Source organism: Pleurodeles waltl, chromosome 4_1, assembly GCF_031143425.1.
Source record: "Pleurodeles waltl isolate 20211129_DDA chromosome 4_1, aPleWal1.hap1.20221129, whole genome shotgun sequence".
NCBI classification, from domain to species: domain Eukaryota; kingdom Metazoa; phylum Chordata; class Amphibia; order Caudata; family Salamandridae; genus Pleurodeles; species Pleurodeles waltl.
Window position 1 is genome coordinate 484,063,755 of NC_090442.1, and position 23,680 is coordinate 484,087,434.

Below are 23,680 nucleotides of genomic sequence, written 5' to 3' on the forward strand. Positions count from 1 at the left end.
CTACAGTTACATTCAGCTTCTAGTTTAGAGAAAAAAAACAAGAGTTCATGTCCTTCAGCAAGTCAGCACACTGCACGTTAGAAAAATACATTCAATATGAGAGTCAGGCAGCTAGGCCTCGACTCATGCTAACTAAAGCCTCATGATTTATTAGCAAAAGCCTTTACTTATACTTATTATTTGTGTAAAATCATATCATCATATAACATTTCAACATTATTAGTCAGTTTCATTAGTCCTCGTACATGTTGACGGCCACTCACCGTGGGCACATTTCAAACGCACGTTTTAGCAAAATTCATTAATACATTTTCTATGCAGCATTCTTACACATTAGTACATAAACATTTCATGCTAATATTTGATTGTATATAAGCTACGCGCTCTCAGTCCCTCCTCTGAGGACACTTGTCATCACACAAACCTTTCCCTTCTTAACCTTTCACTTTCCGCATAATGCACATTTCAACATCCTGTCCTTTGTGTGAGCTTTCCCAAATTTCATTAAACATTTTCTGTCTTTCATTTTCTTCATTTCTTTTGTTTAGTTTTCTCAAATTTCTCTTAATTCTTTCATTAACTTTACATGATAACCATAATCCCAATAAACAAATCAGGACAATTAATAGACCTCCTAATATTTTTGCAAGAATCCCATTCCAAATATTACTAAACCAATTCCCTACTATGGTAATTCCTTTCCCAACTTTCTCCCAAACTCCAGGTTCCTTCAGCTCCTTAAAATCTGCACTCTCTTGTTAGGTTAGTAAGCATACCTCTAATCGTTTTGCTGTTATCTGGTATGAACGCACAACAATGGCGCTCATTAAGCATCTTACAGACTCTGCCACTCTTTGCTAAAAGAATGTCTAAAGCAAGCCGGTTTTGAAGAGTCATAGCTCTTTCCGCAGCAAGTTCAGTATCCATCAGGAGCATAGCCCCTGTGAAGTTTGTCAGCATGTTATCCACAATAGTAGACAACTTTCGAATCTTTATGGAGTTTAAGATAACCCCTACTGAAGGAATTATGGCTCCAAATATGTCACCAACGACAGCAGCCACAGTCTTTCTCTTTTGTCTAATGTGTTGTAATTCAGACATTTTAGGAATTTGCTTTAAATCCTCAATCTGGTAGATCTTTGAGAAAACTATTCCCAAATAACATGTCCCATACTATCCTCTAGGAAGACGGTAATAAGCATTAACTCCACATATATAATAGATCCCAGGGATCGCTGGATCCTGTCCATTTAACATGAATGTCCATTTACTCTGAAACAAAAACACATGCCTGCATTCACTCGTTCCCACAAATAGTGTCATGCTCAGATTTCGGCCTATATATACAAAGCCTACCTACATGTAATGCGTCTATAGCTAACTTGCCCTGTGTTTTTATAGCAGTATAAGCATAATCATTTGCAAGCGTGCATTTTTCTAATCCCTTTTCCAGCCTTTCTTTTAATGCCTTTCGTCTATCATCAGTGATCTAAGAAGCTCTTCTCTACAGGTGTTAGTAAGCAGGTTAGATTATTGCGGTGCGCATAAGCTGTTCCAAATGTCCGTGTCGGCTCAAAGAAACCCCTAACTAATTTTATACTATGTTCTTTAGCTAATTTGTTTAGAAACTCAATCACAGACACAAAAGAAAACACTACATCTAAGTTAGAATAGAAGTATTGCACATGCTCTTGTTAACAGCAGACTACAGCCTATCCCATAAGTTAACGGCAAGCTATGATAAGTATCCCCTTCTTGTACTGACGAAAGAATCTTTGTGCACACATAACAATTCTTTGCATCCATTGTATCAACATACTCATTCAACAAGCGATAGAAGACATTAGTAGATAGTTCCCCTTTTGAATTAGTTCCCTCATGCAAGTATTTTGCATCCTGCTCAAACTTCTCCCACGGTGTTAGTGTAGCAGTTTTAGGTTTTGAAGCATTGTTAATCACTTCCTTATCCATCCATGGCATTCCCGCAATCACACCGATAATTATTATTGCACATACAATACCTAGAATAACACTCAACCAACCACACATCCTACCCTTTTTGCTCTTACTTTTTGTGTAACTCATGATCTGTAAAGAATCAGATAGCAGAATAATATAAAGCAAACAGTCAACTTGAGGACGATATAAAGCTCTCTTTTTTTTTTTTTTTTTTTTCCTTCTGTGCAAAGTCTCTCTGCAGGTATTTACAGCGTTTCACTCACTCCAGGACCCTTTTTGTCAAATCAGGTTTAGCAGCTTGTCATATTCGGTTTTCAGAGTCAGAGTCAATTCAGGTTAACAGTGTCACATCCGGTAATTTATCACTCTTTTCTCAGCTTCTCAGCTTTCAATTTCACTTTCAATATTTTAACACAGTCTCTCTCTCTAGAGTTGAATTCAGGTGCCGTAGTATTGACCTGGTACCTCTCGATCAAAACAGAACGCCAAGAGTTCTTGTTGCCATTCAGCTGTTGTTGCAAATGCCCATTCAGGACCTGCGTACCTTCTGTTTGTGACTTTCTTTCCAGTCTGCATTCAGTTTTGTAATTCTCATTCACTGCGATCTTCTTTTCTGGTTGTGTCAACTTCTTCCTCTATTGTATCACAAGAGATCACTATCTCTCCTGCAGCTTGTGGCTTCGGCCAATTATCTCCTTTATGGGTTTTCTTTCTGTTTGGCCCTTCAGAATGTTGAACAGCGCCCTCCTCTTGTGCTATGGTGTTTTCTCTTGATGGACCTGCAATCGGCTCAGGAGGAGTCAGTTCACTTTGACCTCCCTCTGCTTCTTCCCCCTCGCCTTCAGGGTCTGTTACGGGTTCAACCTCAAACCTGTATCCGTCTGCTTCTGGGAGAACCTCTCTTTGTGTCAGTTCCCTTGTTACCCCAACTGAGATAGGCTCCCTGTCACCCCTCTGGAACTCACTTTGAGTGACTAAGCTGTCCTCAGCGGGCTCTCCTTCAGTCTCAGTTCCCCTTTGAATACTCTCCGGCCCTGAGACTTCCTTTTCTGCAGCTGTTGTTTTGGATACTTCAAGTTCCTCATCAGTCGGACACGTCACTTTCTTTGTTTGACTGGCATGTATCCAATTCGGAACGCCTGCACATTTCACAGCAGTAGTGGTTGTCAGTATTACTTGATATGGCCCCTTCCAACGCGGCTCCAAGCATGACTTCCTCACATGCTTCTTGACAACAACCCAGTCACTGGCTTTCAGGGTGCGAGCTGGATCACTAATCTGTGGCAATGTGTTAGCCTCCACCTGGTGAGAAAAAGAACGGACCACATCAGCCAGACCCTTGCAGTAGTCCAACACCATATCATCCGTGATATTCACAAGAGCATTTGCAGGTACTGCGGGCAATCGCATAGCTCGACCCATCAGAATCTCCTGTGGAGATAGTCCTGTTTTCTTGTCAGGTGTGTTTCTCATTGACATCAGTACTAAGGGCAAGGCATCTGGCCATTTCAGATTGGTAGCTGCGCACATTTTTGCCATTCTCGTTTTCAAGGTACCATTCATCTGTTCCACTAATCCTGATGCTTCAGGGCGATAGCTACAATGCAGCTTCTGCTCAATGTTCAGTGCAGCACATAAGAGCTTAATCACCTCATTTTCGAAGTGCCTGCCCCTATCTCTAAAGAGATCGGGAATCCAAAACGTGGTACTAACTCCCTAAGCAGCAGTTTAGCTACTGTTAAACTGTCATTCCTACGTGTAGGGTAAGCTTCAATCCAGTGACTGAAAACATACACAATCACCAACACATATTTCAGTCCTCCACACATGGGCATTTCAATGAAGTCCATCCTGCTAAATGGACCGCCAGCTCTCCCAACGTGGCTCATATTCACCACAGTCCCTTTTCCTGCTTTCATCTGTTGACAGATGATGCACCTGTGACGGATAACCTCTGCAGCTTGTCTGAATTTTGGATTGAACCAATCGATTTTGAACAACTTGATCATTGCGTCTCTCCCTATATGGGCTTAGCCATGATAGAACCTTGCAAACTGTGACAGAAGACTGTTTGGCAAAACCATTTTCCCTCCTCTGAGACCCATAAGTCATCAGCTCTTTGTACACAAAGCATTCTCTGCTAGGAACGTTTCTCTTCTTTGCCAGCACATCCCTGCAGTGATTTTAGCTCATCTGTGTCAACCACCCTTAATGCAAAATTCGAACATGTTTCATTCTCAGTTTCAGGTAACAATTCCCACTGATCTCGGAACGATATACAGTTCAATGCGCAAAACCTTGCGACTTGATCTGCATAGCCGTTTCCCATTGACACAAGGTCTTGTGACTTAACATGAGCATTGCATTTCACCACGGCAATTTCAAGAGGTAACTGAATCGAATGCATAAATCTTTAATCTTATCGCCATTTTTCACTGGTGAACCAGAAGAGGTCATGAAACCCCTCTGTGACCATAGCTGGCCAAAGTCATGTACAATTCTGAATCCGTATCTGCTGTCAGTATAGATAGTGACTTTCAGGTTTTCAGCTGCGTGGCATGCCTTAATAAGGGCAATTAATTATGCCACTTGTGCAGAGTACACTCTTTCGAGCCAGGAAGCTTCTAAAATACCGGTGATTGTACACACGGCATATCCGGCTCTCCGTACTCCTACTGAGTCTCTCAAGCATGAACCATCAGCAAACAAAATTTAATCGTTTTCTTTTAACTGGGTATCTTTGATGTCAGGTCTTGGTTTGGTGCATAATTCTGTTACCTCAAGACAATCATGTTCCACTTCCTCAGCATCACTAATGTCTGCATTTTCAATAGGAAGTAAATTTGCCGGGTTCAATACAGTACATCTCTTGAGGGAAACATTTGGAGACCCCAGTATAATGGTCTCATACTTGGTTAACCTAGCATTTAACATATGCTGTGTCTTGGTTCGGGTTTACAGAATTTCAACTGAATGAGGAATCATTACTGTTAAGGGATGCTCCATCACTATGCCTTCACACTGTGTGAGGCTTTGACCAACTGCTGCAACTGCACACAAACAACCCGCTAAGGCTGCTGCGACTGGGCCCAAAGAAGCTGAAAAATATGCTACTGGGCAGTTTGCACCTCCATGGACCTGTCTTAAAACAAAGAACATGCATCACATCATGTTCATGGCAAAACAGTAGAAAAGACTTGGTGTAATCAGGCATACCTAAAGCTGGTGCCCTGCACTTACAGTCTCTCAATTCCATGAATGCCTTCATCTCTTTCTCGGACAAGATTGTTACCCGGGTCATCCTGAACTTCCTTGCCTGTCAGTTTTATCAGTGGTTTAGAGATAATCGAGAAGTTGGGAATCCACTGGCGACAGCAGCCCACCATTCCCAAAAACATTCTGACATGTCTCTTGGTTGTCGGAGGATTCATCTGCAGTATGGCTGTCACTCCATCTTTGGATATTTTTCTCGACCCTTTCTCAATTAGGTGACCTAGGTACTTCACTTCTCTGACAGTATTGCAGCTCCTTTGGGGACACTTTGTCCGTTCTTTCCAAATGGTTCAGTAAGGCAATTGTGTCATACCTGCAGTCGTCTTTTGTTCTGGACGCAATTAACAAATCATCAATGTACTGTAATAGAGTCGAACTGAAGGGCAGTTCTAACTACTCTAAATCCTTCTTCAATATCTGATTGAAGATGGAAGGTGACTCAGAAAACCCTTGAGGAATTCTGCATCAACTTTACACCTTATTCAGGAATTTGAAACTGAAGAGAAATTGGCTATCCTCATGAAGAGGCACCGAAAAGAATGCTTGAGACAGGTCCACAACTGTGAACCACTCTGCATCACACAGAACCTGAAACATGATCACAGCTGGATTTGGCACTATGGGGCAGCATTTTACCACAATCTTGTTTATTTTCCTTAAGTCTTGAACAATTTGAACTTTCCCACAAGGCTTTTTCAGACCCATTATTGGTGAATTACACGGGCTGCTCATTACTTCCTTCAGAACCCCTTGCTTCACAAAGTCTGCAATTATCTGTGCTACCTGAATGAGGACATCCTGTGTCATGTGGTACTTCGGTACCTGTGGAAACACTGCATTTGGCTTAACCTGTACTTTGACCGGTTCTACTCCTTTTATCAGTCCCACTTCTTTTCCTGTCGGGTCCCACACTTTCTCTGTCTGTTCCCTGCAACTCAGGTGGTAAGTCATTCACTGTAAGCATTGGGAATAATGTTATTAAAGGGTATTCCTTATTTGCAATCTCCGTCTCTAACTCTGAAAACTGGCTGTCATCCCCTTCATCATCACTGTTTGTTTGCACTTCAATTCCTTCATTGGAACAGGTAATTGAACACCTCGTTTTGCACAGCAAATCTCCTCCTAGTAGGGATACGGGACTAGAATCACAGACTACAAATGTATGTAATCCCTGGAAGTTGCCAATCTCAACTTGGACCTGATCTGTAATTGGGTTTGTCAGGAACTGGTTTGCTACTCCTACTACCCTTATGGTATGCCCTGAAAGTGGTAATTTCTGAACCTCTGCACTTCTGACTGTAGAGCGTGTAGCTCCTGTATCAACTATGAACGAAACCTTGTGACCCATTACCTTTCCTTCTACATAGGGACCCCTCTGATCTACCTCTAGGGACGCTGCAAGCCTGCACTCCTCACTGTCTGAACAATCGTCCGACCATTCATTGTTTATTCCATCCTCACCACACAATGGGAACTGATGTACTGTGTTATTTTGACTCATCGGCTGGCCTGTGATCTGAAGAAGAAGCATCACCTGTTGCTGTCCCATTGGAGCTAATGGTATTTGCATTTGCTGTCTAGGTACCATGGGAACCTGCTGTTATACCTGCTGCATTTGTGCTGGTTGAACATGCGGGATTTGCATCTGCTACATGGGCTGTAACCCCTGCATCTGTACCATGTTATTCTGGAAGTTTTGATTTTTACCCCTCATTTTTGGACCCCTCACATTTTGGAAGGTACTGACATCATTGCTTTGTTGAACAACACCATCCTGCACCACCATTGGGCATTCCCGCTTCCAATGCCCCACGCCCCCGCACGTGTGACATGGTGACACCTTTTTCATTCCTTGCACATCGTTTTGAGCCACAACAGTATTCAGGTCTGGACCACGGTTCACAAAACCTCGACCTCTCGGTTGTGCCTGAAACATGCCATTCCCTTGCGGTTGCTGCTGTATCACCTGCCGTTTCCCTGCATCCCTGCTTGCACTGCCTTAATCTGCATCACCATCACCTTCTCTTTCACCTTTCTCTGCTTCAACTCAATCTCCTCACTACAGTATTTCACATACTGCAACACCTCATCAATCGGCTTTGCTTGCCAACAGATCAAATGATTCTTAATCATCTGGCTAATCTCTGGTCTCAGCCCTTCAACAAACCTGAACACAAGATGATTCATATCTTTCGGCTCAATGACCTCAGTGCCACTGTAATGTTTGAACGCTTTCAACAATCTCTCATAGTAAGCATTAATCGATTCTTTGGCCTCCTGTGATGTTCGATCGATTTTCTGCCAGTCAGTCACTTTCGGCGACACTTTCTGCTTCAAAAAACTCAATCACTTTATGATAATACTTCATCACCTCCTCAGATGGTGCTCCAGTCACCTTATCCCTTGCCGGTTCCTGTGTCGGCCAATCCACACCTCTCTTGCACTCAAGCCATAAGTCAGGTGGAACTATAATCTCAAACAGGGAATTCAAGTCCTCCCAGAGACATTTTGCCAACTTCACAAACCTGTCTGTCTGTTGGTACCATTCTATTGGCTTCTCCCTCAACCTGGGATAATCATTTGTGAATGACAGGATGTCTCCCCTAGACCACGGTACATGGACTAGAACCCCTCTGGCTGTTTCTCTCATTGGTAACATTTTTATTGTCCCCATGTCCGGTGCGGCTTTAGCCTGTTTTGGTTCCGGACCTTCGCCTGTCTCTTTATCTCTTTTCTTTGCCCATCTGCCTTCCCATTTCTCTAAGGCTCCCCAAATTTGCACACTTTGCAGTATTTCTTTAAGATGCGCTTTCATTCCAGTGGACCTCATTTGATCAAAATCTTTAAAATCGAAGTCTAATCTGTAGCTTCTTTTCAAATGTTTAGTATTCTCAATATCAATGTTATATTTATCCGCCAGGTTTGCCAACCTCTGATGCACCTTACTCACTTCTTTTGTGATTTTGGGGCACAGATACCTCAATTCTGCTTCTGTGTATGACTCTATTCACTCCCATTGTTCCTTCCACTAGTTCTGCAGCTTCTACACCCAGTCTCACAAAGTTCAGGTATTCATCCCTTTCTGACCTCTCTGCGGTCACTGCAGTAGTCGGTGAAGTGTTGATCTTTTCTAACCACTCATTCAACTGTTGCACGGAAAAGCCTTGCAACAAAATGTTTCCTGACTGCATCAATGGTGACTGACGTATTTGTACTCAGTGTCGGTGGGGCTAGCACACTTAGCCCTGCTTGCCTCATTGTCTCTAAAGGAGCCCCAATTGGACTGAGGTCTAGCAAACACCTGAATCCTCCTGCTGCTTGTTCTCTTGGTGTCATTAGTTGGGGAGTTCCTGTGAACCCTCCTCTTATTGCCTCTTGGGTCATCACTCCCTGATCACACACGCCAGGCTTACCCTGCGCATACAGAAGTACTGGTGGACCAACAGTAATTGGTAACGATATAGCAGCTGGTGTCTGACCTGGTCCCAAACCCCGTGGAGCATTAACTCCCATAGATTGACCCATCATGGGTGCTGTAGGTACTGGCTGCGGTTTTGCAACTGGAGTGTAACTTGGAATCAGTTGTTGCTGTGGCTGGGACATCATTAGCGGAGTTGGCTCAATCTGCACTAGCTTTGATCTCGTATATATTGGATCAGGTGGCACCATCAGACTCGTATTTGTCTCTAGTACTGGGACATCTGGATAAATCCTCTGAATCTGTGGCGGAGGTTGCAACTGTATCTGCGTGTCTGGTGCAGTGGGTACACTGACACCATTCTGTATCAAAACTGTATCACTTGTCTGCGCTGTACTTGTAATTCCCTTACTCTGTGTCGAATCCTCAGGAACCGCACTAGTGCTCGGAGCAGTGTCATTTATAGCATATGGTGGCAGGCAATCATGTAACAACTGATTAAGAAACTCTTCATCATCTGAATCCTCTTCATCCACCCAAGACCTCTGAGTCTCCTTTGACTTGCTAGAGCCCTTGTCTGTCTTACAGGTTGCTTTCTTTCCCTGCGTCTCATCTTTCTGGGTTATTGCTGGAAACAATTTAAGTCCGTCAGCTATTCCCCTTCTCCACATTCGGCTCTCATTGTCCCATCTAGCCTCAGCTAAAGTTTTCTCTGCCCTTTTTTTTCTCCTTTCAAGTTTTTTCTGTCTTTGTCGTATGGCCATTAAATCCCAGACTGCTAATGCCTCATACTGAGCTGGTCTCGGAGGCGGCTTTTGCACACCTAACATCCACCTCGAGTTCTCTAAGATTCTTGTATTGAACGTTCCATGCTCTGGAAACGCTAAACATCCCTCCTCCTCTGTTAATTTGTGCCACTGCTTCATCCAAAGACATGGCGCGACTCCCTTTTCCTCCCTTACAATATAAGCTGGAGTACCCTCAGGCGGTGTATGCTCCCCTTCACTCGCCATAATATATGTATCTCCCTTCAACGCACTCTTTAGCGGCTTGAAAAACTTCATGTTCGGTGGCATGTGTAGCTGCAGATACACATGCTGTGCATAGTCCGCAGTCTGGTGTTGGGTCGGAGTGTTACAAGTTGTTTTTCTTCGAAGAAGTCTTTTCGAGTCACGAGACCGAGGGACTCCTCCCACTTCGGTTCCATTGCACATGGGCGTCGACTCCATCTTAGATTGTTTTTTTTCCGCCATCGGGTTCGGACGTGTTCCTTTTCGCTCCGTGTTTCGGGTCGGAAAGTTAGTCAGAATCAACTGAAAATTTGTCGGTATTGTTTCGTTCGGTATCGGGATAGTTAGGGAAATCGACACCGAGCCTTAAAGAGCTCCGGTAACCCTTCGGGGTATTTTCGATTCCCCCGTCGGGGCCTGGTCGGCCCGACCGCGTGCAACATCGAGACTGATGGAACGGACCCCGTTCCGATTCTGTCCTAAATGCCACAGTAAATATCCTTATACAGACCAACATTTGGTCTGTAACTTGTGCCTGTCCCCCGAGCACAAGGAAGAGTCGTGTGAGGCCTGTCGTGCGTTTCGGTCGAGAAAAACGCTCAGGGACCGAAGAGCCAGGAGGTTGCAGATGGCTTCCACGCCGACAGGACAACAAGGGTTCGAGGAGGGAGGAAGAAGAAGAAACTTTCTCCATCCGCGAATCGGATTCCGAAGAATTCGACGTCGATGAGCAACCAACCGTGAGTAAGACGTCGAAAGACAGAACACACGAAAAAACAGACAAAGCCCAGGGGACGCCACTGCCAACAGGCCATGGCATAACCCATAAAGTAGGTGACCGTCCATCGGCACCGAAAAAGGGCGAGCTGGTGCCGAAGTCGTCCGACTCAGGTCGAGACACAGGCACGCAACACTCTCGGGACCGAGAGAGTGGTGCAGAAAAGGCTCCACACCAAGATAGCGGCACCGAAGCTACTCGACAGAGAGACAGCGGCACCGAAGCTACTCGACACAGAGACAGCGGCACCGAAGCTGCTCGGCACAGAGATAGCGGCACCGAAGATGGTCGGTACCGAGAGGCCAAGACACCGAAAAAGAGAAAGATCTCGTCGGAGCCGAAAACAACTAAAGACACGGTTTCGGTGCCAAAACACCCGGCAACCGAACCAAAAACCAGTTCCTTCTCAGAGGAACAATCACTGTCCTCCCAACTAAAAAGACACAGATTTGAGGAGGAATTACAAACTACAGAGGTAGATCACACGCAAAAGCGGATCTTTATCCAAAGGGGTACAGGGAAAATCAGCACTCTTCCCCCAATCAGAAGGAAAAGGAAACTTGACTTCCAGCAACAACACAAGCCACCACAAGCAAAGGTGGTAAAGAGGGTAACTCCACCACCCTCTCCACCACAGTCAACTCATGTATCACCGGCACAGACTCCACCACAATCACCAGCTCATACCACCATGAGCCAGGATGATCAGGCAGCATGGGACCTCTATGATGCTCCAGTATCGGACAATAGTCCAGAGTCGTACCCAACTAAACCCTCACTACCTGAGGACAGTACAGCATATGCACAGGTGGTAGCTAGGGCAGCCGAATTTCATAATGTATCTCTACATTCGGAGCCTATTGAGGATGACTTCCTCTTTAACACCCTGTCCTCCACCCACAGCCATTATCAAAGCCTTCCCATGCTCCCGGGAATGCTAAGGCACGCTCAACAGATTTTCAAGGAGCCTGTTAAAAGCAGAGCAATAACTCCAAGGGTGGAGAAAAAATACAAGGCACCGCCCACAGACCCTGCTTTTATTACATCACAACTGACACCAGATTCAGTAGTCGTAGGAGCAGCTCGTAAAAGAGCCAACTCGCAGACATCAGGCGACGCACCACCTCCGGACTAGGGGAGCCGCAAGTTTGATGCAGCTGGGAAAAGGGTTGCAGCACAAGCTGCAAATCAGTGGCGCATCGCCAACTCGCAAGCACTCCTAGCGCTATACGACAGGGCCCATTGGGACGAGATGCAGCATCTCCTCGAGCACCTCCCCAAAGAATTCCAGAAACGAGCTAAACAAGTGGTTGAAGAGGGGCAAAATATCTCCAACAACCAAATACGTTCTTCTATGGATGCAGCAGATACAGCTGCAAGAACAATAAATACTGCCAATAAGGAGGCATGCATGGCTGCGCACATGGCTTCAAACCTGAGATACAACAGGCAGTGCTCAATATGCCGTTCAATGAACAGCAATTGTTTGGCCCAGAAGTGGACACCAATTGAAAAATTAAAAAAGGACACTGACACAGCCAAAGCCATGGGCGCACTCTATTCCCCGCAGGGCAGAGGCACATTTGGCACATTTTGCAAAACAACTTTCAGAGGAGGGTTTCGAGGTCAAGCCACAGAAGCCAGCACCTCACAAACAAGACCACCTACCTACCAGGGACAATATCAAAGGGGTGGCTTTCGAGGCCAATACAGAGGGGGCCAATTCCCAAGAAACCGGGGAAAGTTTCAAGGTCCCAAAACCCCTCAAAATAAACAGTGACTCACAGGTCACACAACCCCTTCACACAACACCAGTGGGGGGAAGACTAAGCCAGTTCGTCAAATCATGGGAGGAATAACAACAGACACTTGGGTCTTAGCAATTATCCAACATGGTTATTGCATAGAATTTCTCCAACTCCCTCCAAACGTCCCACCGAAAACACACAATATGTCAAAACAGCATATAGACCTTCTAGGACTAGAAGTTCAAGCATTACTGCAAAAAGACGCAATAGAATTAGTACCAAAAACACAAAAGAACACAGGAGTTTACTCACTGTACTTTCTAATACCGAAAAAGGACAAAACTCTTTGAGACCAATATTAGATCTCAGAACACTAAACACCTACATCAAATCAGACCACTTTCACATGGTCATGTTACAAGACGTAATACCACTACTGAAACAGCAAGACTACATGACAACGTTAGATCTAAAAGACGCGTATTTCCATATACCGATACATCCCTCGCACAGGAAATACCTAAGGTTCGTATTCAAAGGAATACATTACCAATTCAAAGTTTTGCCATTCGGAATAACAACAGCACCAAGAGTCTTCACAAAATGTCTAGCAGTAGTAGCTGCACATATCAGGAGGCAGCAAATACACGTGTTCCCGTACCTAGACGATTGGTTAATCAAAACCAACTCGCTAATAAAGTGTTCACAGTACACAGATTGTTATACAAACCCTTTACAAACTGGGTTTCTCCATCAACTATGCAAAGTCACACCTTTTGCCGTGTCAAACACAGCAATACTTAGGAGCGACAATCAACACAACAAAAGGGATAGTCACTCCAAGTCCACAAAGGGTTCAAAATTTTCACAAGGTGATACAAGCTATGTATCCAACACAAAAGATACACGCAAAGATGGTATATTAACTCCTAGGCATGATGTCCTCATGCATGGCCATTGTCCCAAACGCAAGATTGCACATGCGGCCCTTACAACAGTGCCTAGCATCACAATGGTCACACGCACAGGGTCAACTTCTAGATCTGGTGTTGATAGACCGCCAAACATACATCTCGCTTCTATGGTGGAACAGTACAAATTTAAACAAAGGGCGGCCTTTCCAAGACCCAGTGCCACAATACGTGATAACAACAGATGCTTCCATGACAGGGTGGGGAGCACACCTCAATCAACACAGCATCCAAGGACAATGGGACGTACATCAAAGAAAGTTTCATATAAATCACCTAGAATTGTTAGCAGTATTTCTAGCGTTGAAAGCATTCCAACCAATGATAACCCACAAATACATTCTTGTCAAAACAGACAACATGACGACAATGTATTATTTAAACAAACAGGGGGGAAAACACTTGATACAGTTGTGTCTCCTAACACAAAAAATATGGCATTGGGCAATTCACAACCACATTCGCCTAATAGCACAGTTTATTCCAGGGATCCAGAACCAGCTAGCAGACAATCTCTCTCGGGATCACCAACAGGTCCACGAATGGGAAATTCACCCCCAAATCCTGAACACTTACTTCCAAGTTTGGGGAACACCTCAAATAGATCTGTTTGCAACAAAAGAAAGCGCAAAATGCCAAAACTTCGCATCCAGTTACCCACACCGGCAATCTCAAGGCAATGCTCTATGGATGAATTGGTCAGGGATATTTGCGTACGCTTTTCCCCCTCTCCCTCTCCTTCCATATCTAGTAAACAGATTGAGTCAAAACAAACTCAAACTCATACTAATAGCACCAACATGGGCAAGACAACCTTGGTATACCACACTACTACTAGACCTGTCAGTAGTACCTCATGTCAAACTACCCAACAGGCCAGATCTGTTAACACAACACAAACAACAGATCAGGCATCCAAACCCAGCATCGCTGAATCTAGCAATTTGGCTCCTGAAATCCTAGAATTTGGACACTTAAACCTCACACAAGAGTGTATGGAGGTCATAAAACAAGCTAGAAGACCATCCACTAGACACTGCTATGCAAGTAAATGGAAAAGATTTGTTTGTTACTGCCATAATAATCAAGTCCAACCATTGCATGCATCTCCAAAAGATGTAGGAGGATATTTACTACATTTACAAAAATCAAATCTAGCTTTCTCTTCCATAAAAATACATCTCGCAGCAATATCTGCTTACCTGCAGATTACTCATTCAACTTCCCTATTTAGAATACCTGTCATTAAAGCGTTTATGGAGGGCCTAAAGAGAATTATACCACCAAGGACACCACCTGTTCCTTCATGGAACCTCAACATTGTCTTGACAAGGCTCATGGGTCCACCTTTCGAACCCATGCATTCTTGTGAAATGCAATACTTAACGTGGAAAGTTGCATTTCTCATTGCCATCACATCTCTAAGAAGAGTAAGTGAAATACAGGCGTTTACCATACAAGAACCATTTATTCAAATACACAAAAATAAAGTCGTTCTAAGAACAAATCCAAAATTCTTACCAAAGGTTATCTCACCATTCCACTTAAACCAAACAGTGGAATTACCAGTGTTCTTCCCACAGCCAGATTCAATAGCTGAAAGAGCACTACATACATTAGACATCAAGAGAGCGCTAATGTACTACATTGACAGGACAAAAGAAATTAGGAAGACAAAACAACTATTTATTGCCTTCCAAAAACCTCATACAGGAAATCCAATTTCAAAACAAGGTATCGCCAGATGGATAGTAAAGTGCATCCAAACCTGCTATCTTAAAGCAAAGAGAGAACTGCCTATTACACCAAAGGCACACTCAACCAGAAAGAAAGGTGCTACTATGGCCTTTCTAGGAAATATTCCAATAACCGAAATATGTAAGGCAGCAACATGGTCTACGCCTCATACATTTACTAAACACTACTGTGTAGATGTGTTATCTGCACAACAGGCCACAGTAGGTCAAGCCGTACTAAGAACTTTATTTCAAACTACTTCCACTCCTACAGGCTGAACCACCGCTTTTAGGGAGATAACTGCTTACTAGTCTATGCACAGCATGTGTATCTGCAGCTACACATGCCACCGAACGGAAAATGTCACTTACCCAGTGTACATCTGTTCGTGGCATTAGTCGCTGCAGATTCACATGCGCCCACCCTCCTCCCCGGGAGCCTGTAGCCGTTTAGAAGTAGATCTTGAACATTTGTACATTTGTAAATATATTACATTAAACCTTCATTTTGTACATACGTATTTATTTCATTGCATGGGCACTATTATTAGCATACACAACTCCTACCTCACCCTCTGCGGGGAAAACAATCTAAGATGGAGTCGACGCCCATGCGCAATGGAACCGAAGTGGGAGGAGTCCCTCGGTCTCGTGACTCGAAAAGACTTCTTCGAAGAAAAACAACTTGTAACACTCCGACCCAACACCAGACGGCGGACTATGCACAGCATGTGAATCTGCAGCGACTAATGCCACGAACAGATGTACACTGGGTAAGTGACATTTTCCTTTTGCATCTTTCACTAATCAGAAAGTGCCTTTAATTCCCAGAACACTCTTCACCCACCTTGCTCAACCTATTGCCTCTCACGGACGGCTGCCAATCCGTGCGCGACCCCTCTCAGCAACTGACCTATCCCAGCGCGGCACCACTGACGTCATACTCACACACACTGCAGCTGACAAAGTCTTGCAGTTTGTCCTCTCCACATACACAAAACTAATGCAATATATTGCGAGCACCGTTAACAAAAACTCAAAATCTCCATCAAAGGTTACACTCACACTATTTGACTCAAACTCGACTTGTCAACCCCGCCCGATTGACCTATTAAACCGCACAAATTACAACAAGAACACAAGTGTCTCCTACACTTGTCAATATACTCCGGAGTCTTAGACCACGACAGGTCCGTACATCACCAACAACCACGTGGATAATTTTGAGCTCAAAGCACCACACTCATATGAAGTTCGCCGACTTCCCTACTCTCATACTGCGGAGTACGCCCACTCCTACTAAAACAACATTACCTGACCTAAATCCACACAAACATCACAAAACACCTGCAATATGCATAAGCTGAGCAAGCGCAAATTCTACACCACACATTCTAAAACGCCGAGAACATTCCCTACTCACTTAGGCAGGCTCCGAGATTCCGGGAAAGTCATGGGGAATTTAGAAACACATCATACCTCCAATTTGCATTATCTCGAAAAACTATTCAAACAATAGACCTCCGTCCTAGGGCCCCAAAGGGCCAGAACCGTCGCTCTGCTACCAGAACTGAGAACGCGTCCCTTTATGACTAGTTTACTCACTTTGGGACTCGTTTTAGGCCAATGAATCTTTTGACCATGATTGAAGACACCTTAGGACGAGATAGCTAATCAACATGTCAATCAATATGTCAATAATGTCTTCAAAATTCACAGTAATACGACAATTTTAGGTTAACCAAAGACATTTAATAAGACTCAAAACCACCATGACCTTTCAGTCATGAATAATCACACCAGAATAATATGATTTTGTGAAGTTTATTCCCTATTGATTACAATTCTACTAGCAAGTTTATTAGTCTCAAAACCAAGAAACACATTAGCAGAGTCACAATATGGCAACTCTGATAAGATTTCATCAAAGCAAGAATCACGAACATTAGGATATAACACGGCATCAGCATAGGTTATCTTTAGCAGAGCATCATCATAAAGTTATTCAACTAAGCATAGGTTCAGTCATTTGTCTATTTGCGTCAATTTAGTGAATCCTTCTCAACTAACCTCTAATTAGCATTGGCATGTTGGGCTTCATGCAAAACAATTTAGTAACACCAATTTGGGAAAACATCTAACTATGGTCTCTGTCAAAAAAAGCAGTTGATACCTAGAATGGAAAGGCAAACAGACAATCACAATTTCATTGTCATCTAGTTACCCTCCGTTTGGGTCACCACTCAGGTTCGGTCTTCGTCCTCAGGACATCAGTTGATTCGCCATCAGGAATTCAGCTCTGGGAGAAAGGGGCACTTCCTTCATAAGGAGGTAAAGTGTAAACGGGTAATCTAAGGGCAAGGATGGTTCTAAGTAAAATTAGCAAGCCACTAAGCAAAATGACAAAGTCTCTGGATCATAGCAAATCGCATCAGCATCTCCATAACTCTCTCCTATTCTCTCGCCTCTAGTTCTCGTTCTCCTTTCTTCCTGGTGTCAAGGGTTTTTTTATCCCCTTTTCGTTGTACATTCCCCTAAAATTTGGTTGGACAAGGGGTTGCACCCCACTATCTTTAACCAATTGTCTTCACATTAGGTCATCAAATTTGTCACCCCATAACAGTTCTCACGTATTTTATTGATCCTTATGATTGACGTCTTTAGCTGGTGGAATGTCCGGTATGATTTCATAGTCTTGTGGTCCTTTGCACATCTTCGGTCAGTGGCTCCATTGTCTGTACCGGTTCAGGCGACCTTGTACCTACCAGTAGTCTACAGTGTTGCATTCAGCTAAAATGTTTCTACAAGCAAGTCGAATTTCATGAGAACGGATCTACTACAGTTACATTCAGCTTCTAGTTGAGAGAAAAAACCCAGAGTTCATGTTCTTCAGCAAGTCAGCACACTGCACGTTAGAAAAATACATTCAATATGAGAGTCAGGCAGCTAGGCCTCGACTCATGCTAACTAAAGCCAAATGATTTATTAGCAAAAGCCTTTACTTATACTTATTATTATTCGTGTAAAATCATATCATCATATAACATTTCAACATTATTAGTCCGTTTCATTAGTCCTCGTATATGTTGACGGCCACTCCCCATGGGCACATTTCAAACGCACGTTTTAGCAAAATTCATTAATACATTTTCTATGCAGCATTATTACACATTAGTACATAAACATTTTATGTTAATATTTGATTGTATATAAGGTACGCTCTCTCACCAGCATCATTTGAATGACAGAAATTACTCCTTCTGGAAACTTTGATTATGAAGTATAAACACAAACATTTGTTAGAGGTGTAGTATAGGAGCCACAAATTCGTCATAGGATTTCCCATATCCTGTATAAAAATTATATGTTGCAGAGTACATTCCTTTTCAGTTTTAATTCTTACTCATGAGAGGGCGACCTTTTCCTTCTGTAGCAATCAAACATTGTATCAGACCTTTAAGTTCTTAAGTTAATGCGAAAGAATGTTTACAAACTGGTAATTTCTTAATACAGTTGCACAAATGGTTTCTTGTTTTAATACCAAAAGTGTGCGAACCTAAAATAGCTAATTTGATGACAATGTCATATCGGTGAGAGCTTTGCATGTTCCTACATTTAAAGGTGTTTTTATTTTGTTTGAATTTAATTTTTAGAAATATTCTAAGACAGCGGTTCTTAACCTTCTTACTTCTATGGACCCCCATTGGTTCATTAATGGAAGCTGGGGACCCCACTGAGTCATTAAAGTAAGGTGGGGACCCTCTTCCTAAGCAACTTCTATGGTTTGAACTTCAAAACAATGCACAAAAATACAAAAACAAGTATACACCAAACAGATGCTCAAATATTAATTTCTTTTGTTTAATGCACAATTAAATACAGAAAATATAATCACATTTTCGATTTTGCTTCTTTATTTGTATATACCTTATTAATATAAATGTATTAATTTTAATAATATTTATGAGTAGGCTTCGCGGACCCCCATGGGTCCTCAGACCACTGGTTAAGAACCACTGAGAGAGATAGTTGAATTAAAGGAGGCTACAAATTAGGGCAGTTGATGAGTTCCATTAAATTGTTACATGTAGTGTTCAAATTCAGTTGTATTATTAATGGTCTACCTGCTACTTTGTGTCAGAATTTCATTACTTCTATATAGCAACTCTAAACCCCTATAAACCATGAGACATTACTGGTGCCACAAATCGCTTGGTTATGATTTAGATCTTGTTTGTTAAACCATGCTCATTTTGAAGATGAGTGTAATTATATTTTTAAATTGTCTTACGCTTTATGGATTGTGCGTTTTTGCACCATTGAGGCAATTTAATGACAATTCGACTACAATATTACATTCACATACATGAGTATGGTTTTTCTAGCAAGAATTAAATCATGCTCCAAAGCCTCTTGTGACACTGGTCTATGATGACATGTCCACATGCTTGCTTTCACTTATTGCCTAGTGACTGGTTTAATATTTGTTGAGTTCAGTTCTAGCTCGAAGACACTGGTAAGTAAGGTGGGATTTTTTTCCAGCTCACAAAGAGCACCACAAAATCACTTCTCTGCTAATGGCCTTCCCTGGTTTCTCAGTATATTTAATATTAAACTCCCTATCTAAAAGTTTTGTGTATATTCCGGTCCCCTGGAAAATCATTATCTGCTAGAAAAACCTGGCCATCCGCTTTGTCAAGTAGGTTCCCACACCTAATAGAATGAACCTTAGGCCAATAGCTTTAATATCACTAATACAATTATTGTACAGTTGTTCAGTTACACTTCTGTCATTCTTAATCTCTGAAAGTGACAGATGTTTCTGTTACCCATTTAAATAGTATCCTTATGCCTGATTCTGTCTTGCCAGAACCCAAACATGTGACCTTCCGGTCTCTGCTAGTGACAGCTGCAAATGTTAACTGGTTGATTCATCTTGCTGGTGCTCATTTATCTTTAATCCCAGGCAGCAGTAGCAGCAAATTAATATTAGAAATTCTGTTAATTGAGTTGATAGTTTTTTTTTTGTTTGTTTATTCTCCCACATAGTCTTTGATAATTCTATTCTCACCGTGTCCATTTTAATTATGTTAACCTTTGCAAGCGATGATAATTATTTCTTCGATATCTGAGGAAACTTTTTTAGTCCATATATTGTATAGAACAGAAGGATCTCTGGGTTTATATAAGCCCTCTCGTATTTACGAGTGGAATCTAGCTCCATTATGCAAACAAGCATTTGCAAAGATAATAGGTGAGAGGTTAATGTGCTAAGCATGCTACGTAAACACATTTAAGCCAGACAAGAAAAGAAAGGCCAGCTGTATTGAAGAATCTGTTTTATTTCTGTTGCAAACAAATGTTAGCTGGCAATGGAGCCTTGGTTACAGACAGTTGATTCTCTCTGACCGAGAAAAGAAGTAAGAGCTAAAATAAACACTCTTGGCACATAGACGTCTTTTTAATTGGAAGCAAAGAAGAGGGTGTTATTGAAGCCAAGTGAGCCTTTAGTGTAGCCCGCTTTGCGTTTTTCGGAAACAGGAAAAAGTACTGATCCCTGGTGTTACTCATGCGTAGATGCTACTAAGGTTAACACACTGGCATGTCAAATTGGATTATGCTATTTATGCTCTGTCAAGTAGTGTGTAAATAAAGTTGTGTGTTTTGTTTTTTTAGGTCTGCCCCTATTCGGAATTCTATTGACCCTACTAAAAATAAATGTAAAATACAGTACTAGGAACTTTCAGTCAGTTCTCCTCATCCACTGATAGGTCAGTCATTCATGTTTTTCTTCCGCTGGCTGTAGCATTCAGCATGGGGACTGGGCCAGCCCACTTCAGCAATTGTCTCACATTTCTGTGAGTGACTGCATTGTTCCCCTTCATAAAGAACACATCCACATCACACAAAATAGCTCCCTTGAGTACTAGGGACTACTATTGCAGTGTGTGCTTTTTGAGACAGAAAAATATTTTTGTTTTTTGCAAGGGTTTTTTGATTGATTGAGGACTTAGCAGCTTCCGCGACAATACAGTTTTTTAAAAACCCATGTTAAAACAATCATTGACAAAGCCAAAAAGCTGGCAACCAACAGCAGTGATATTGGCTTTGCCAGTGATTTTTTTCCCTAGTGGCTGAACAGAGAGCAATCCAAATCTTATTTTCATGATGAACGCCTGACGTAAGAGTTAGTTTACTGAGTTGACTAACGATGTTGTTCATAAACAGCAAATGTACTTGGGCCACCTTATGGACTAAAATTATTAGTCTAAGCTGTTGTTGCGTTGCTTTCTTATTGTAGATTGGCATGGTCTGATTTACTGTTTGACCTTGTTTACTCTAGATGTCACATGGAATCTTGTTATATATTGTGCAACTTGCACTGATTTTTAGCACCAGTAGCCTTTGTAAAATTAGCGCAAATTAGCGCAAACAGACCCACGCATGCGCTAGAGAGTGCTGCTTTTTCTTCACAACCTGCCGCTATCACTGGCATCGAGAAATCTCTCTGGGAGGCGTTCTAGTGCCCAAACGTTGTGCTAGAGAATGCAAATTCTTGCTCGCGCTTTCCAAATTAACATTCAAGAAATAACTCCGCCGCAAGGCCGTTGTCAGAGTTTTGCTGGAACTCCACTGGCGGAGTAGAATTTTTCACCCACCCCCTAGTGCACAGGTACAATTGACCTTAAGTGCTGTGAAATATAGAATGCTGTTGACTCTCTTTTTAAGAACCTTTTTGGAACCTGCATGTCTAAAATGTCTTCATATCAGGAATCTGTATAGAAATCAGAATCCAACATTAACATTGTTGCAGTGCCTTCTTTTGCTGGGCATGTAAATTAAAACATAACTGTATTAAAACACCTTCTTAAAAGAACACCTGTTTCTGATCATGCATTTTGTTCTGTTGTAATTATTGGTAAATGTTCTTAAATGCAGTAGTACTAACTGTTTTCTGCTTTTTCCCCCCCACTTAGAATGACAACATTTCCAGGTAAATATATTTAACATTACCTCAAGTTATGTAATTCCTCATGTTCACCATCCTGATAGGTTTATATATAATAAACATTGATGTTTTACTTTTAAGTTAATGTTTAAAAACCAGGGTTCGGCTGAATTTGAGCTAGTTGATATCCTAGGCAAAACAGAACTTTTGTTTACATATGCTGTATTTCCCTGGAGAATGCATGCTTTTGATGAAAACTTCTAAACGCAGATGCCTCAATTTGTGAATTCCTCTTCCTTAATCTCATCCCCCAGACGTCAAACTGGTTTAGCAAACTCTTCCAGTAGCTGCAGCGTATCAGCAGGTGGTGCCATTAGCTAGGTCCGCTGGCTTTTGGCTAGGTTCCAGCTATAGAAATACCACATTCATAGCATTAACGGTCCACAAACAAGCTACAGTTCCTATCACTTGTTCACTTGTTCACAGTGCTTTTCTGCCTTTTGCCTACGTTTGTGCTATAGAAATACAGCATACATACGTACATACATACTTAAGCCTCCTTTGTGACTCTGACCTGCCTCCAAACATTATCTCACAAAACTGCATAATGTAACCACCCCTGCATGCTCCCCAGGCGTCAGACTGGATCTAGAAGATTTTTATGGACAGTACCCTTGCGCTCTGCTAGGTAGCGTTGATCTGCTCCGCGGCCGTCATCAATGGCATCTGTGCTGGAAATGACATTGCAGGTCCTATATAGGCGCCACCCAGGCGCACTGTCAGTTGTTTTCTTTCTGCGCCAGCTAAGTGCTGATCTGAAAAGAGATACCCCTCAGTCAACTTTTGACAGGCTTTTATGACTATTTGTTGAGTGTTTTTCGAGTTTCAGTCTTGGTGCATCGAGGGATGTCTTCTAGTAAGACAGGATTCAAGCCCTCCAGGGCCTTTCATTGGGCAGTGTCCGTGACGTATCCACACCTTGTGTGCCTTTGGGTGTAGAGCGCGACCATGACCTGAATTTGTGCTCAGAGTGCCGGGTCATGCATCCAAAGGCTTTCAGGGAGCAGTCTTTGAAGCTGAAGTTGAGATCGCGGTCGAGAGGAAGGTCTCTGGATCGGTTACAGAGTCCAAAGTCTTCGTCGTCCCACTCCAAGTCCTCTGGACGATTGGGTAATTGGAGGCACAAGAAAAAACCCAAGAAGTCAAAGCACTCTTCGTCTTCTCCTCATCCATCCACTGACAAGATGAGGGAGCGTCCACGCTCTAGACCTCGTTCTGCGGAAACTATTCCTTGACTGACACCGCACCTCCCCGAGTTTCCAGGAGCTGAAGTGACACCTGCCCACCTCCGAGAGTTCTTTGAGGCCATGCGCTTCATTTTTGCTCAGCCCGACCCTGTTGGAGTACCTTTGGGCTCAGCGTAGTCGGAGGAAGCCCATTCAGGTTTCGCGCAGGCGGCTTAGGCTTTGACTCTGAGGGGCTCCCAGGGATCCAGTCCTGGATCTAGGCAGGTGTTGGTCGTACCACCTTGACTTTTCCTGATGCCGGTCCCGACACTCTTGGCACCGTCCGCATCCATGAGCAGCGCCATCCCTATTGTCATTGCCCATTGGGAGCCGGATGGGTGCGCAGACGCAGACTCCAGCACTGGCAGGATATTTGCCTCCTTGTTCGTATACTGAGCCCTTTTCCTACAGACTGGACTTCTGGGATGAATGGGAGGGGTCACTGGACCCTTAAGACTATCAGCTCCACAAAGAGCTGGACTGGCATGAAGACTTGGGTGAGGCCAGCGGACTGGATACTTAAGACATTGGCACATTTTCTCCCACTACCAT

General features: G+C 43.0%; 1 protein-coding gene across 2 annotated transcripts in view; it reads left to right on the forward strand.

The window, feature by feature from the left end:
* The window catches only part of PPP1R12A (protein phosphatase 1 regulatory subunit 12A), a 1,050,482-nt gene that overhangs the window by 730,826 nt on the left and 295,976 nt on the right, over positions 1-23,680 (forward strand). For both annotated transcript variants that reach the window (XM_069228775.1, XM_069228774.1), the window contains one exon: positions 21,871-21,887. In XM_069228775.1, the coding sequence (XP_069084876.1) occupies positions 21,871-21,887 (17 nt within the window). The remainder of the gene's footprint in view (positions 1-21,870; positions 21,888-23,680) is intronic.